The sequence below is a fragment of the Schistocerca nitens genome, chromosome 2 (assembly GCF_023898315.1).
Source record: "Schistocerca nitens isolate TAMUIC-IGC-003100 chromosome 2, iqSchNite1.1, whole genome shotgun sequence".
Classification (NCBI taxonomy): domain Eukaryota; kingdom Metazoa; phylum Arthropoda; class Insecta; order Orthoptera; family Acrididae; genus Schistocerca; species Schistocerca nitens.
The window spans coordinates 341,968,255-341,985,363 of NC_064615.1; the positions used below are offsets into that span (position 1 = coordinate 341,968,255).

General features: G+C 42.4%; 1 protein-coding gene across 1 annotated transcript in view; it reads left to right on the plus strand.

Moving 5' to 3' along the window:
- The window catches only part of LOC126236144 (peroxisome assembly factor 2), a 125,457-nt gene that overhangs the window by 46,868 nt on the left and 61,480 nt on the right, over positions 1-17,109 (plus strand). Inside the window, exons 5-6 of the mRNA XM_049945227.1 lie at positions 1,393-1,557; positions 15,124-15,270. Coding sequence (XP_049801184.1) covers positions 1,393-1,557; positions 15,124-15,270 — 312 coding nt within the window. The remainder of the gene's footprint in view (positions 1-1,392; positions 1,558-15,123; positions 15,271-17,109) is intronic.

Genomic DNA, 17,109 nt, shown 5'->3' on the forward strand with positions numbered 1-17,109 from the left:
CACAACACAAGGAAATTGGGTCAAAGGAGATTTGGGGACAACAGAAAAGTTTCCTCCCATTCAGTCCAAGGATTTTAATTTCTCATTTATCACTTCTTTCATCTTTGGTAATGTTTGATAATGTGAAAAATGCCTAACTGCACTTCTTAGTCACATCTTTTCTTCGAAATACTCTCATTAATGTTCTTACTCTTATATTTCTGCTTCTTCCCCATCATAGGTATTTATTTCACTTAAATCCTCTGTAATATCATACTTCAGATTCTACTTACCTCCACTTGAAACACAGCGTGCTGGTTCACTATTTGACTACAGCGAATTGTACACATGCTCAGATTAAAAAAGAAGAGGAAGAAAAAGAAGGGTTGCATTACCAGTGTGACAAGGCCTGATGAATGTCCATCTTCCAAAGAAAGTGTCCCTTGGTAGCTATAGTATGCTTGCAATTGCAACAGTGCAGCAAAAAAGTTGTGATCATGGTGACATTTTAGCACACTTTCCAGGTGACATTTTACCTCACTTTCCATCTAGAGTCTCTGCTCTGATACTAGTTTTTATCAAGTTCTCCAGGGGGAGCTTGGTCCATAGCTGGTTTATTGCCTCCTGCTTGGCCATAATTTCCAACAATTTTTCTGGCCTTGTTCTTCTTTTTTCTTGTGTTATTTCTTGTGACTGCCTTCCATTTTCATTTCATTTATCCCCCCTCCCCCTCCCCCCCTTTTCTCTAAAATCTATCTTGCAGTTACTTTTCTCACTCCTTATTTTAGCTTGTTTATACATTTGCCCACTCATCCCCAAGTTGTCTACTAAGACTCTTCTCGGGTTTTCAAATCCCTCTAGTGCCTCTCATTCTTTTTATTAAATCTACCTTTACCTGTGATGCTGGGGAAATTTCCATGGGACATTTCCTTATTCAAAGCTGCAACAGTCTCTTTCCTTCAGACTTTTCCCACTCTTATGCCTCAATAAAGGTCCGTGGTTCTAAAAGGTAGCAATTTTACATCTTTCTTTGTGTTTCCATCTGTGGCCTCTTGCTGAGTAGATTTTACTACATCTACAGTATAAATGTATGTTTATATTGTTTTTTATGAGAAGTGTCATCATAGATTTTAAAAATATGTAATTGCAACATTATGTGAGTGCTTGTGAAATCATTACTTGTAGTTTTACTTTGTTTAACAATGCTGTGCAGCTTAAAAAAATAATTTACTGTTGATTATTACACACTTCTATTTACTGAAAATTTTGTAATTTGAAATAGTTCAGCCAGTAATGAGAAGCATTTGTATTGATGTTGTTTATGTTCTAAAGCTTTGATTATAAACATTATTCTTTACTCAAGTGTATTTTTTGTGGATTATGAAAGACTAATGCCCATTCTTTGTTTTCTAGATATTATGCACAGCACGTATGCTGATGTTATTGGTGCACCAAAAATCCCAGCTGTCTCATGGGATGATATTGGTGGTCTGTCAAAGCTGAAAGAAGAAATATTTCGCACAGTGATGATGCCTCTCAAACATCCAGAGCTTGTGGCCTCTGGACTTCGAAGATCAGGTGAACACGCAGATTCTCTTTGTTCCTATCATTTTCTACTTTTGTGTTTAGTGAATGGATATAAAATACATTACACAGAGTAGAGAAATTTTGGGTGTAACATAGTGTTTCAAAAATATATTGAAATATGGCAGATAGTTTACTGTATTTTTTCATGTATGGGCGAGCTTTCAGTCATGCTCTCCAATCCTTGTCATCTCTTCCAAAATTTTCAGCCCAGTATTGGGCAATGTCAATAGCTGCATTGGTTCCCAGCCATAGGTCTTTGAGGGTGCTTTCATAAGGACTGAGAGGATAATCTAATGTGTGTACTGTATACTGCACACTACCACATTCACAGAAAATATCACTGTTATCTTGTAGCCCCAAGATTGACAGGTTTGTCTTTACTGGTGCAACACCTGTTGTTAATGCATTGTGGGTCCTCTAAGTTTCTCATTCCAGTTAAATGTCTGTTGGATCAGTTTCTTATGGTGAATACCATTCAAGAGGCTTGAGGCCAGGAGGGTTATGGGAACACAGGCTATACTGCACGGAAAGTTCCCACCTGTGCCAATTCATAAAAGCTGGTGTTGTTAGGAGGGATCAAGATTGCACATGCCATGGAGCAGTCATTGAAATGAAGAACATTGTGTTGGGCAGTGTGCTCAGTAACTGCATGGTTCAGCTGTTTCTTGGCCACAGTTTATCGGTGGCCATTCATGGAGATATATAGCTTGCTGGTTGTCATGCCTACATGGAACATAGCACAGTAGTTACAGCTTAGCTTGTAGATCACTGACATGTAGCCCTGCTTCTGATGGGATAGGTGATGCTTGTGACTGGACTGGAGTAGGTGGTGATGGGAGGATGTATGGGACAGGCCTTGCATCTAGGCCTATTACAGGAATATAAGATATGAGGCAAGCAGATGGGACCAGCAGTTGTGTCGTAATGGATGAAAATATTGTGTGGATTTGAAGGGTGGTGGAATACCACTGCAGGAGGGGTGGGAAGGATAGTGAGTAGGACATTTTTCATTTCAAGGCATGACAGGAAGTAGTAGAAACCCTGGCAGAGAATGTGATTCAGTTGCTCCAGTCCTGGGTGGTATTGAGTCACAAGAGGAATGCTCCTCTGTGTTCAAACAGTTGGACCTTAGGACGTGGGGGGAGAGGGCGGGGGGGGGGTGACTGGAGAGACAAGGCACAGGAGATCTGTTTCTATACAAGGTTGGGAGGGTAATTACAGTCTTTGAAGGCCTGAGTGAGACCCTCAGTATTTTTTGAGGAGGACTGCTCGTCCCTATGGATGCGACGGCCATGGGTGGCTGTGCTGTATAAGGGACTTCGTGGTATAGAATGGGTGGCAGCTGTCGAAGTGGAGGTATTGCTGGTGGTTGTAGGTTTGATATGGATGGAGGTACTGACATAGCAATCTTTGAGGTGGAGATCAACATTGAGGAAGGTGACTTGTTGGATTGAGGAGAATCAGGTGAAGGGGGTGGGGGAGAAGGTGTTGAGGCTCTGGAGGAATGTGTATAGGGTGTCCTCACCCTTGATTCAGATCACAAAGATGTCATCAGTGAGTCTGAAGAACCAGGTGAGGGGGTTGGGATTCTGAGTGGTCAGAAAGGATTCCTCTGGATTGCCCATGACTAGGTTATCATAGGGTGGTGCTATGCGGGTGCCCATGCCATACGCCGAAATTGTTTGTAGGTGATGCCTTCAGAGGAGAAGTAATTGTGGGTGAGGATGTACATGGATTAGATAAAAAGTAGTAGAAATGCTACCCGACTTTATTGACAGACATTCACCATATTACATGCCCTCAGTATGATTACCCTGTATCTCGACCACCTTACCCCACAGAGACTGAAGGCGTTGTACATCATCAGGACATCCACCTATGTCGATGCCTTGCAAGAACTGCTTTCTGCTGTGGATGATGTCTTCTCTTGTGTTGTAGAGCATTCTACAAAGAGATTACTTCATTTTGGAGAACAGGTCATAATTGCATGGACTTGTATCAGGTGAATATGGTGGATGTTCCAGTATCTTCCACCCACACATATGCAGGAGCTCCTGCATGGGGTTCACAGTGTGGCATCCTGCATTGTCACGAAGGATGATGGGATGAAGTGGCACAAGGGAACATTGTTGTGCACTGCAATCAAGTCACTTCAGTCTTGATCCACACACATTGGTGTTTGCTAAACATACTGTTAGGGCACTTGAACTAGCCTCCCACACTTCAACAGAACCTACAGCAGCTAACTCAAACACAGCTGTCAATGCTCACTGCACAACTTCTACTGACCTTCTGCTATCAGCTGCAGACAGCGTGCGTGCTACCTGGTGCACATCCTTTATGTTATGGCAGTGTTGCCACTATGCAATTGGTCATTGCGACTAGGAAGGAGTTTGTGAGTTCCCTCTGTATGGTGGTACCATCAAATTATCCATCTTCAGCTACAACCCCTCTTTCCACATTGAACTCCATCTGTTCATGTTTCACCAGTCTGCAACCATCACCAACATAGTCCTGCAAAACCATGTCAATCAGACCCAAACCACCTTGCAATATCTACTCTCCATCCATAAAATTCTCCTGCGATGCAATCGCAAATTCCTGGATCCCATATCACACACTGAAACTCTTGCCCTCCAGGTATTAGAGCAGCATGCTCAACACCACCTCAGAAAAACTCTCCAATCTGCTCACTTCCTACTCCCACCTTGGACTACAACTATCCATCACCTCTAAAACAACTTGCAAACCTCCACCACAACTCCCCATAGCTGACAAACCTTGCTTCGCAGACCTACTACTTTTACCATGCCCTCAAACACTGCTTCCCACCACCATACAAAATCCAGACTCTAAACAGACCAAAACGTAGTCATGAACCTTTCCTCACCGGCCGCAGTGGCTGAGCGATTCTAGGCGCTTCAGTCCAGAACCGCGTGACTGCTATGGTCGCAGGTTTGAATCCTGCCTCGGACATGGATGTGTGTGATGTCCTTAGGTTAGTTTGGTTTAAGTAGTTCTAAGTTCTAGGTGGACTGATGACCTAAGATGTTAAGTCCCATAGTGCTCAGTGCCATTTGAACTATTTTGAACATTTCCTCCAAAAGCCTTAGCCTCATAGAAGTGTCAGTCATTTGCAAAGGCATCACCTTTTGCCCCACTCCCAAATTCAGTCACGCAGGACTTGTTAAAGACCTTCTTTCCTTCTCCCAGTCCCTATGGTAGAAACACTTTTTCGCCACCAAACTTACAAATCAGACTCAACCAATGTTGAACCCTTCCTGACTCAGTTCACTCCTTGATTCAACTGTGATCCACCCCACTGCCACCAAACCACCTCCTGTTAACTTTCCAGAACTTATGAACCTTAATCCTTGCTTCACCATCATTTCCCAAATCCTTCTACATGCAAGCTAACTTTACACCCTCAGAAAGAACTGCAATCCACCACCTAAAAAGAGATCCCGACCTTATAATCCTATCTGCTGACAAAGCTCCACCACTTTTGCTTTGAATCACAAGCATTACCTGGCAGAAGGACTTCACCAGCTGTCGGATTCATCCACTTACAAACTCTGCCACAGTGACCCCATTCCAGAAACCCAGCAGGGTCTCCACTCTTTCCTCAAATCCTTAGGCCCACAGAGATCTCATCTTCCCGGATTCTTTATCTTTCTTCACCCCTACCACTCTCTGTACTCCACCTCCTATGTGCTTCCTAAAGCCCATAAACCAAATCATCCAGGACACCCCATTGTGGCCGGTTACTGTGCCTCAACTGAGGGAATCTCTGCTGTCGTAGACCAACACCTTCAGCCTATTACTTGCAACTCATGGCACCCTGCTATATAAAAGATACCAACCATTTCCTCCTCTGTCTCTCCACAGTTCCTGTTCCTTTACCACATGGAGCCTGGCATGTCACTGTTGATGCCACCTCCCTTTACACGAACATCCCTGGTGCCCAAGGCCTTTCCTGACACCTTTCTAGTTTTCCATGACCAATTGTATCCTCACCCACAATTACTTCTCCTTTTAAGGCATCCCTTGCAAAAAAAAAAAAAAAAAAAAAAAAAAAAAAAAAAAAAAAAAAAAAAAAATGGACCATCTAGAGGAATCCTTTTTAACCATCCATTATCCCAAACACCTCACCTGGGTCAGATTCATCTTTGTGATCTGGATCGAGGGTGAAGACGCCCTATCCACATTCCTCCAAATCTCAATACATTCTTCACCATTCGCTTCACCAACCCAACAAGTCACCTTCCTCAATGTTGACCTTCTCCTCAGAGATGGCTGCATCAGAACCTCCATTCATATCAGATCTACCAAGCATCAGCAAAACCTCCACTTCGACAGCTACCACCCATTCCATGCTAAGAAGTCCCTTCCATACAGCACAGTCACTCATGGTCATTGCAGCTGTAGGGTCAAGCAGTTCCTCTCGAAAAACACTAATGGCTCACTGAGACATTCACAGACCGTAATTACCCTCCCAACCTTCCATAGAAACAAATCTCCCGTGCCTTATCTCTCCAGTCACTCCCCACGTCCTAAAGTCCCACCACCTGACCACAGAGGAGTATTCCCCTTGTGACTCAGTACCACCCAGGACTGCGGCAACTGAACCACATTATCCGACAGGGTTTCTACTACCTCTTGTCATGCCTTGAAACGAGCAATGCCCTACCCACTATCCTTCCCATCCCTTCTGCCATGCTATTTCACCATCCACCGAACCTGCACAGTATCCTTGTCCAACTGTACGCTACCCCTGCTCCCAACCTCTTGCCTCTTGTCTCATACCCCTGTAATAGACCTAGATGCAAGATCTGCCCCATACATCCTCCCACGACTACCTACTCCAGTCCAGTCAGAAGCATCGCCTATCTCATCAGAGGCAGGGATACCTGTGAAACCTGTCATGTGACCTACAAGCTAAGCTGCAACCACAGTGCTGTGTTCTACATGGGCATGACATCCAATGAACTGTCTGTCTGCATGAAACGCCACTGGCAAACTGTGGCCAAGAAATAGCTGGACCACACAGCTGCTGAGCAAGCTGCCAAACGCAACATTCTTCATTTTAATGACTGTTTCACAGCCTGTTCCATCTCGATCCTTCCTAACAACACCAGCTTTTCTGAACTGCATAGGTGGGAACTCTCCCTGCATTATGTCCAATGTTTCCATAGCCCTTCTGGCCTCAACCTTTGTTAGTCATTGTCCTACACCCACCTGTCCCCTTCCTTGTTCCAACCCTAGCACTACACAGCCCTCTGTTCCTCTCAGCCTTTGTTAGTCATTGTCCTACACCCACTTGTCCCCTTCCTTGTTCCTACCCTAGGACTACACAGCCCTCTATTCCACCAATGCACTCACAATCTTTTTACTTCTCTCCTTTTGCACTGTCCCCACCCCTTCCACTGCCCTTTCTATTCTGCCCCCTCCTGACCCCCCAGCCTCCTACTTACCCCCATCATCCTGATTGCTTCTCCCATTATGTGCCGCTGCTCACAGTCTGGCCTCGGCATCCAGAAACTGTGGTCATATGTGTGTGTGAGCTTGATTTCCGTGTGTGTGTGTGTGTGTGTGTGTGTGTGTGTGTGTGTGTGTGTGTGTTTTGAGAGAGAGAGAGAGAGAGAGCACAAGGGAGTGATTTAATTCTGATGAAGGTCTTTTTGGCTGAAAACTTACTTGTTTGACAGTCAATTTGTTGTGTCTATCTGCGACTCAGTATCTCTGCTATATGGTGAGTAGCAATCTATCCTTATCATGTATTGTCACTACTGTTAAAGGAGTGGGGTAGTTTAGCATAAAGAATCAGTGTTAAATTATCCACATCACCCAACTGGTCAACATAATTTCCATTGGTGTTAGTAGTTTCACAACCCCAAGCTGTACTGTGGCATTAAAATCTGGGAGCACACATTTAATTATCTCTCTCTCTCTCTCTGCCGGCCGGAGTGGCCGTGCGGTTCTGGGCGCTACAGTCTGGAACCGAGCAACCGCTACGGTCGCAGGTTCGAATCCTGCCTCGGGCATGGATGTGTGTGATGTCCTTAGGATAGTTAGGTTTAATTAGTTCTATGTTCTAGGTGACTGATGACCTCAGAAGTTAAGTCGCATAGTGCTCAGAGCCATTTCTCTCTCTCTCTCTTTTTTCTTGAGCCTTGAACTCCAGACATGTTCCTGGTGTTTTAGATATAGATGCAGTAGAACAGCTGGCACATTTTGTGGTTATTATTTCAGTATCTTGCTTCAATGTTGCAGTGTCATCTGAGATGGCATAATCCCATATTTTGCATATAATGCTCTTCCGTACTTGGGTTAGGATAAGCCTTCCATCAAACCTATATGAAGCATTAATAGTTTAATAGAGTTTACATTTTTGTGTGTTTCCTGAATGCATAACACATCGCAACAATTCTATGTGCATGTATGTTGAAAAATGTCTTCCTTAGTTTTCAGGATACCCTCTGTATTTATACTGTGAATAGTCAGTGTTGGTTCCGAGAAGGACCATTTCTTTTATTTTTTGCCATTCATATTGTTCCTATCTTCGTTTGGTTGTAGAACAATTTTCTACTGAGAGAAGTTGATATTGTCCAGAGTGCACGCAGTTTCAAAAGCAGTATTTAAGGAATCTCCTTCCTTGTGTCCTAGTAGTTAGCTGCAATAATATTGACTTTGCATATTGAAATTAGTTGAAATCTTTCCTCGTCATATTAAATGCCGGTGTCTCAATTTCCGTTCTTTCCATTCATAATTAACTATACCTTTCCTTCCAGTATAAAAGTATTAGAAATAACATGAAACTGTGACAGCAGGTTATTAGAGATTTAATGGCTCATAGTCAAATATCAGCTGTAGTAATCTATGTGTGCAGTGTGGTGTGTGTGTGTGTGTGTGTGTGTGTGTGTGTGTGTGTGTGTGTGTGTTATTGGAGCTTCAAGCAAATTGTGCACAGCTCAGTAGAACAATATTTGTTGCTTTGGTCTTCAGCACAAAAACTAGTTTAATGCAACCTTCTATGCTAGTTTATACAGTGCAATCTCTTCATCTTTCATCTCTGCACAATGATGGCAAACTACATCCTCCTGAACATGCTCACTGTAGTTGACATTTGGTCTCCTTCTACAATTTGTAGCCACCCCTCCCACCATTCTCTCTCTCTCTCTCTCTCTCTCTCTCTCTCTCTCTCTCTCTCTCTCTCTCTCCCCCTCTATCTCCCCCCCACCCCACCCCTCCCCACCCCCTCCACCATTAAGCAGAAACACCTTTCCTGAATTTTTCTCCAACACTATTGATCAATAATGCTGTAACAGCTTTGCAGTCACTGGTTCCTAACTCTTTTATTTACTGAGTTAAAACGTTTGTACCTGCTTTTTCCCAGCAGGTCAAATATGTTTCTCTTACAATTCGGTTGTCTGAGAGCTCAGGATAATTCAACAATGTGGGAATGTTATTTACTGGAAAGAAGACATGTTAAGCTGGAGATAGGCATAATTAAAAGACACATGCATAAGCTTTCGGCCACAGCCTCCATCAGCAAAATAGAAACACACACCAGTCATACACACAAGCAAGCACACCTCATGCACACATGACCGCCAACACCAACATCTCGAGCTGGAATATACCTAAGTGGGGTTTCCATTGTTTGTGCTAAAGATAATTTTGTATATAACACATTTAGTACAGTGTCACAAGAATCTTCTTCCTTCTTCTCTTGCTAAATGTATGTATCCCCTATTCAGTAGCTGACAAAGTGAAATTTCCTGTTATCACTAACATATTATCAGGGAATAGCAGCTGAAAAATTTTCCAAGCTCTCTTTAGAGCTTTCCACTACTGTATTACTTGATGTTAGTGGCTAATAGAAACATCAGGTTACTATTTATGTCTCATCTTTGACACTTACCTTCAGTCATATTATCTTGCATTGTGATGCAGTGTTTATTCGTTAGAAATTACTGAAATGCTATTGTTATGCTTGTCTTTTCTTTTTCCAGCCTACATGGATCTATATTTACCTTCATAACAGATATATTGTTCGGTTTACCTTTTCTTTTTCCAGCCTATACGTATCTACATTTCCCTTCATAACAGATACAGGTGATCGGATGTTTTCCATGTGCTACACTGCACATAACTGTTGACTGAGTTGTTTAACCTAAACAAACCCCCCAAAAGTGTGGCACATATGCTCTGCTTTGTAGCCGCTGCTTCCTGAACAACTGATTCTGGTGAATAGTCCATTGTAAAGTATGTGCCCAATGGACTAGGGGACCCACAAGTTCTCCATTGACAGTGCAAGTCAAGAAATCAGCATCTAAGAGCATCATATAATTGACATCGCCTCTGATTTAAACCTGCTACTTTGCTCCAAACAAAAGATCACTGTTGGTCCTGGAGTGATACTAGAAATTGCAAGCTGTGCTTCTGCCTTGCAACCGAAGGCAGCTATCTTCATCACTTTGTTCAGGCATAATTTCTATAGCTACATTTGTACTCAGCAAGCCACATTACCATCTGTGACAAAGAGCACATAATCTACTAATTTACCATTCTCATCATGCCATCCTCCCCTCCTCATATCAAATTTATATGATTTCACTATGGTGGTCATTTTTTGGGATACATTTTGAAGAAAGTGCTATGTGTTGGAATTTTAAAACTATAATTTTTTGTGGTTCAGGATGCCTACTTGTAGTTTGTACTACTGAAATTGTTGAGCGTCTCTGTGGAATTCTTATGCTGAATTAACCACACAGTGGCTGGTCTTTCCACCTATTTATCAACAATGTGTTGCATTTGTTTGTGTTAAGAGTCAACTGCAGGTCCAGGTACCAACTGTTGATCCTCTGCCAATCTTTCTGCATTTCTACAATTTTCAGGCATCAAAATTAAAATAACTTGTTGTGGGATGCTGCACACAGGGTACAAGAAGGTAATCAGCTAGCATTGAACGTTAGAGGTTTATTTTTACTAGAAAGCAAACAAGAAAACACGAACAGCTGAGAACAGATTCTCTGTGAAAGGAACGTAAGAGATAGTCCTAATCTATGGGAAGGATTGTCACTGGTTTTACAGATGGAAGATTGTGCCGGCTGTGTCTCATGATCTTAGCATCATGAGCTACCTCATCTACAGTTGTCTGGCAGGATGGCAACAACATGTGGCATGTTTGCTGGGTTATCAGACACCAGCCATACACTGCACTACTCTTCCATTTGGAGGGAAATGGTGAAGACGTCTCAATGTATAGATGGTCGCTGTGGTGGAGCAACAGCCAAGGACACAACAGTCATCTTCTCCACAGAGGAGCCAGCATAGCTGACTGGGAGAAGTGAGCTGGAGAACAGGGACACTGATAAAGAGAAGAATCTGGCACTCTGCCAAGAAAAGATGATCCTGAAGGACAGAGGGGACCGCAAGGGCTCCAACTGTGGCCAAACACTGCAGAGTGGCAGCAAGAGGAGGATGGCTTGGTCTGCCACAGAGATGCCTGTTGGGAAGGAAAACCTGGTGCACAAGAGAAAACAGACATCTGAGTGCAGAAGTGGAGAGCCAAGGACATGAGTGAAACACAGGCAACAGGCAGCAAGCAACAGGCAGGAAGCAAAACTTTCACGAGTGACATGCAGAAGGCTCAGGGAATTCCACAAGGCCACCAGAGAGAGCCGCGAGGAAGGACGACTAAGGGTGGTGCCAAGCAGGGCCCTACCAAAGGTGGAGCAACAGAAGACTTGTCATTAAGAGACAGGTCTAGAGTTGAGGAAACAGAAAAAAGCTGAGCCATGGTGTCAGCTGAGCAAGGAAGAGCATGGAATGGACAGGTGTCAAAGGCTCAGAAGGTCAGGAACAGTTTGGATGGAGAGTTACATCCACTGGGCCAGCTGCAGTGATGGAGTTAGTGGTACAAAGCAGCAGCAGAGGTGGCGTGCCAGGCAGAGGCGCAGGCACTGCACCCGATAGAAATGCCATGCTGTGTAGAGGTGCCATGAGGTGCAGAGGCACCGTATCATACAGAATTGCCGCGCCGTGTGGAGGCGCTGCGCCGTGTGGAGGTGCCACGCTATGCAAATGTACCACACTACATGGAGATGCCGCGCTGTGCAGATGCGCTGCACCGGGAGCTGCTGAAGCAGGCAGAGGTACTGCTTCTTTCAGAATGGGTGGAAGTGCTGCGTTGGTAGGTGCCAGGGAGGGTGGAGGTGCCACATTGATAGGTGCTTGATTGGTGGTGCTGCATGGGTAGGTGGAGGATCCACATCGGGAGGCATCTGGGCCTCCATGGCAGGAGTAACATGAACTGTGGATGCTGGAGCTGGTGACATTGGAACTGTAGGGCCACAGCAGTGAGTGATGTGGTGGAGGAGCCTGTGGGGACAGTGCAGGATGTGAGTGAGTGATAGGCCAAGAGAGTGGGGACTGGGGGCCAATGCTGATGGGCTGGGGCCTGAGGTGGCCAAGAGAGTTGGAAGAGTTGATCCTCGTTGCCAATTAAAGTATCCTGTTATGAAATGGTGCATACAGAAAACAAGAATGTACCCAGGTAACATTGGACACTAGAAGTTTATTTTTACTAGCAAGAAAACAAGAAAACATGAACAACTGGGAACAGATTCTACATGGAAGTAATGTAAGAGATTGTCCCAGTCTCTGAGAAGAATTGTCACGTGGCTTCACAGATATGAGACAGTGCTGACTGTGTCTGGTGATTGTGGCACCCTCTTTACTGGAGGGGCTGTCACAGTAATATTGAACTGATTCAGCTGGAGGCATCTGGTGGGATGGCAACCTGCAGGGCAATGCTGTGTGCTGTGTCATCAGGCACCATCCATGCACTGCAATCATCTCCTTGTGGACAGCAGCAGCAGCAGCAGCATCTAGAAACAGCCTTTGGAGTTCCCAGCATCATCCACCAGATCATTTATGGATGTTGCCAACAGTAAAGATTTATAATGTTTCCTTGGGTCACATCCAAAGCTACTTCCACATCTAACCATTCCGCCATGGCACACCCCCAAAACTACTTCCACATCTAACCATTCCACCCTGGCAAGACTCAATACATTCAGTAGGTAGCTGAATAGCCACGTTCATACACCAGAGGAGAACTCTAGACAGAGATACATATTGAACTTGTTTCTTGACTTAAGTGCTGTATTCTTGAGGGGCTCTTTCACTAGCATTATACTGGTGCTTCCAATACTGATCAATGTGCTGGAAGATGAACCTTTGTCTCACTCTTCAAGTCACATTATATTCTGTGCTGTAACATATTTTTGACAGTACTATTCATTTCCTGTCCTCTTTTATTCATCTGTGCCACCCTACATGCATTACTGTCTCGTCATCACAACCATTAACTAACAGTTTGGTGTCAGATTGCCTGTGCTCTGTCGACACCAGAGTGTGAGGAGAAAATGACAAGCTAGGAGTTGCGTTCATAACAATAGGAGAAAAGTCTGCAATTCCATTGCCTGTACATTTTGGAGTGACTGTAGAAAGCTAGTTGTCTGTTATCAAAGTGGCTTATAGCTATTTTTAAGACAGCAGGCAATTTGCTCACCAAATTCTGATATTGGTCACAATCCTTAGAAATGTCTACTGATGAAAAGGTTAAAGATAAACTTTTAACTAGTTTTACAATCTGAAAATGATATGTTTAACATTGTACAATGATATATGTTGTGCTGCACTAAATATGTATAATAACTATGAAAGAGTGGCAATATGAAACTCAGTTGGAGTCCTTCTGTTAGTGCAGGGCTTCTGTAATTATACATTGAATGATTTGATCAGGCTGCTAAACAAAAACTAATGTGGAAGAAAGAGAGTGGAACTGTGAAGGAAGTACTCTAAATTATGTTATTTTATACCAACTACAAAATATAAACCCAAGAAAACAAAACTTGTTTCCCTTTATTCAGTTGTTATAGTGGTCTGCACATTAGAAGGCAACTGAATGGTGTGTGGTGTGTGATGCGTGATGTGTTCTGCACAGAGAGCTACAGAGCACGCTTTACATCACCACCAGTTTGCTCTCTGTCTCTGTCCTACACGTCACGCTCCAGCCATTGAGGCTAAGTAGCCTAATCGTACCTCAACTGACATAAAATCATTGCTAAATATTCTACATACATCCCGAAGTGCATGCTACAGGCATATGCAGCAGAATGACATTATTGGCTGGATCATCATGTGGTACACTGCTCCTTGTCGTTGAGCATTGCCCCGCTACCTGCCTTCTTACAAGCACACAACCGTAACACTATCAAAACTCTCAAGAAATCCAGATTCAAGCTAAGTTACTGAGTCTTTTTTAATATATTTCAGCATTCAAATGGGTTTTCTGAATTCAAGTAGGAAACTTAGTTAATTGTAATGCAAATGAACTTAATTCACTTTTTTTCTTTTTTTCATAGAAAAAGGCATTAATAGTCAGCATTCGGTCCCACGATGCCATGTGAGGTGATTTGATTTGAACACAACAGTATTTTATTAAGCATAATCATATTGAAGTTGGTATGGTCTTGCTCTCCTCTTGACTTTTGAACTTGTTTACCCAGCTAACTATAGGGGAACTACAACTTAACATGTACTCAAACTGATAATGAGACTGTGCATTTTTTGCATTAACAAACCATTGCTAGACGTGAAAGAAAAAATAGGTGAGAGACAAAATCCTGGGCCAAATGAGGATTGAAATGCAGACCTTTAACAATAATGGGAATGAAGTGCAAAGGTGGCAAATAATTTTTTTACTATGGGTAATTTTTTCCCTTTGTGATCTCTAACAGTATCCAGTTTAGCTAAACAGAACATGAAAACTTCACTACATGAAAGGGGATAAGTGAAAGAGTTCAGATAAGTTTTAGCTGATGAGTTTTTGTGACATCAGTGAAAATCATGTTGTTTGGTAAATTAATGTTATTCAAGGAATGTGAAATGTTCATCATAGGATGGTGACATGAAAAACTTTTCGTGGCTTCAGTACTCATCATCACAACCAATACATTTATTATAGAAACATATAGATGATTAAAGATCCTGTTTGTGTTCAACAAATTGTGTGCTACTGATAAGTGTTGTGAATGCAGAAATACTTTCTTACTGAAAAGTGAATAACCAACAGCATAAAACTAGTGCTATGTGCAAATATATTGTATAATATTAACTGTCTAATTTAAATCCCAGTATTTTATATAGGTATCATATTTATATATAGTTATATAATGGTGATGTAATAACTGGAAATCAAATAAAGAAAAATGGCAGTGGTCTATATACATTTCCTTTTGGTCAAGCAAAATATGCTGGTATATTTCATCTGATTGTGTTGCTGACATTAGTTACGCAAGTTGATAATTTTTTTTCCCCCCAAGTAGGTCGCACATTGAGACTGTCAGCCTTTATTGTTGACTGTAAGCAATGAAGGCCATGTACTATTTAAGAATGATTTACTCAGAGCACTAAATGTTAAAGAAGCATTCTGTTAGATTTTGAAATAAATACAAACATCGTCATTTTATTTTATGTCTGCAGGACTGTTGTTGTTTGGTCCACCTGGAACTGGCAAGACCCTGCTTGCCAAAGCTATTGCCACTGAATGCAGCCTTAACTTCCTTTCCGTGAAAGGACCTGAACTGCTCAATATGTATGTTGGTCAAAGTGAGATGAATGTTAGAGAAGGTAAGAAACTGAGTTACAACTTTTAAGTTCCTTATATACATTACTTGTGGTGGTGGTGGTGGTGGTGGTGGTGGTGGTGGTGGTGGTGGTGGTTCAGTCCAGAGACTGGTTTGATGCAACTCTCCATGCTACCCTATTGTGTGCAAGCTTCTTTATCTCAAAGTACGTACTGCAATCTACATCCTTCTGAATCTGTTTAGTGTATTCATATTTTGGTCTCCCTCAATGAGTTTTACCCTCCACGCTGCCCTCCAATACTAAATTGGTGTGCCCTTGATGCCTCAGAACATGTACTACCAACCGATCCCTTCTTCTAGTCAAGTTGGCCAAAATCCCTTTTCTCCCCAATTCTATTCAAGACCTCCTCATTAGTTACATGATCTATCTGTCTACTCTTCGGCAGTTTTCTGTAGCACCACATTTCGAAAGCCTCTATTCTCTTCTTGTCTAAACTATTTATCATCCATCTTTCACCTCCATACATGGCTACACTTCATACAAATATTTTCAGAAAAGACTTCCTGACACTTAAATCTATATGTTAAAAAATTTCTCTTCTTCAGAAATGGTTTCTTTGCCACTGCCAGTCTACCTTTTATATCCTCTAGGCTTTGATCATCATCAGTTATTTTGCTCCCCAAATAGCAAAACTCATCTACTACTTTAAGTGTCACATTTCTTAATGTAATTCCGTCAGCATCACCTGATTTAATTTGACTACATTCCATTATCTTTGTTTTGATTTTGTTGATGTTCATCTTATATCCTCTTTTCAAGATCTGCCAGAATTCAATGCCATTGGCAAACCTTAAAGTTTTAATTTCTTCTTCCTACACCAAATTTTCCTTTTGTTTCCTTTGCTGCTTTCTTGATAAACAGATTGAATTACGTGGGACATAATCTACAACCCTGTGTCACTCCCTTTCCAACCACTGCTTCCCTTTCATGTCCCTTGACTCTTATAACTACCACCTGGTTTTTGTGCAAATTGTAAATAGTCTTTCGTTCACTGAATCTGACCCCTGCCACATTCAGAATTTGAAAGAGAGTATTCCGGTCAACATTGTCAAAAGCGTTCTCCAAGTCTACAAAATGCTAGAAACATAGGTTTGCCTTTCCTTAATCTATCTTCTAAGATAAGTCATAGGGTCAGTATTACCTCACGTGTTCCAAAATTTCTACGGAATCCAAACTGATCCTCCCTGAGTTTGGCTTCCACCAGTTTTTCCATTCATCTATAAAGTATTAGTATTTGGCAGCTGTGACTTATTAAACTGATAGTTCAATAATTTTCACACCTGTCAACACCTGCTTTCTTGGCAATTGGAATTACTATATTCTTCTTGAAGTGTGAAGGTATTTTGCCTGTCTCATACATCTTGCTCACCAGATGGTAGAGTTTCATCAGGGCTGGTTCTTCCAAGGCTATCAGTAGTTCTAATGGAACGTTGTCTACTCTCAGTCTCAGGTATTTCAGTGCACTGTCAAACTCTTAATGCAGCATCACATCTCCCATTTCATCTTCATCTACATCCTCTTCCATTTCCGTAATATTGCCCTGCAGTACATTGCCCCTGTATAGACCCTCTATGTACTCCTTCCGCCTTTCTGCTTTCCCTTCTTTCTTGGAACTGGTTTTCCATCTGAGCTCTTGATATTCATACAAGTGGTTCTCTTCTCTCCGAAGGTCTCCTTAATTTTACTATAGGCGGTATCTATCTTACCCCTAGTGATATATGCCTCTACATGCTTACATTTGTCCTCTAGCCATCCCTGCTTGGCCATTTTGCACTTCCTGTCAATCTCATTTTTGAGACGTTTGCATGCTATGCATAGGTA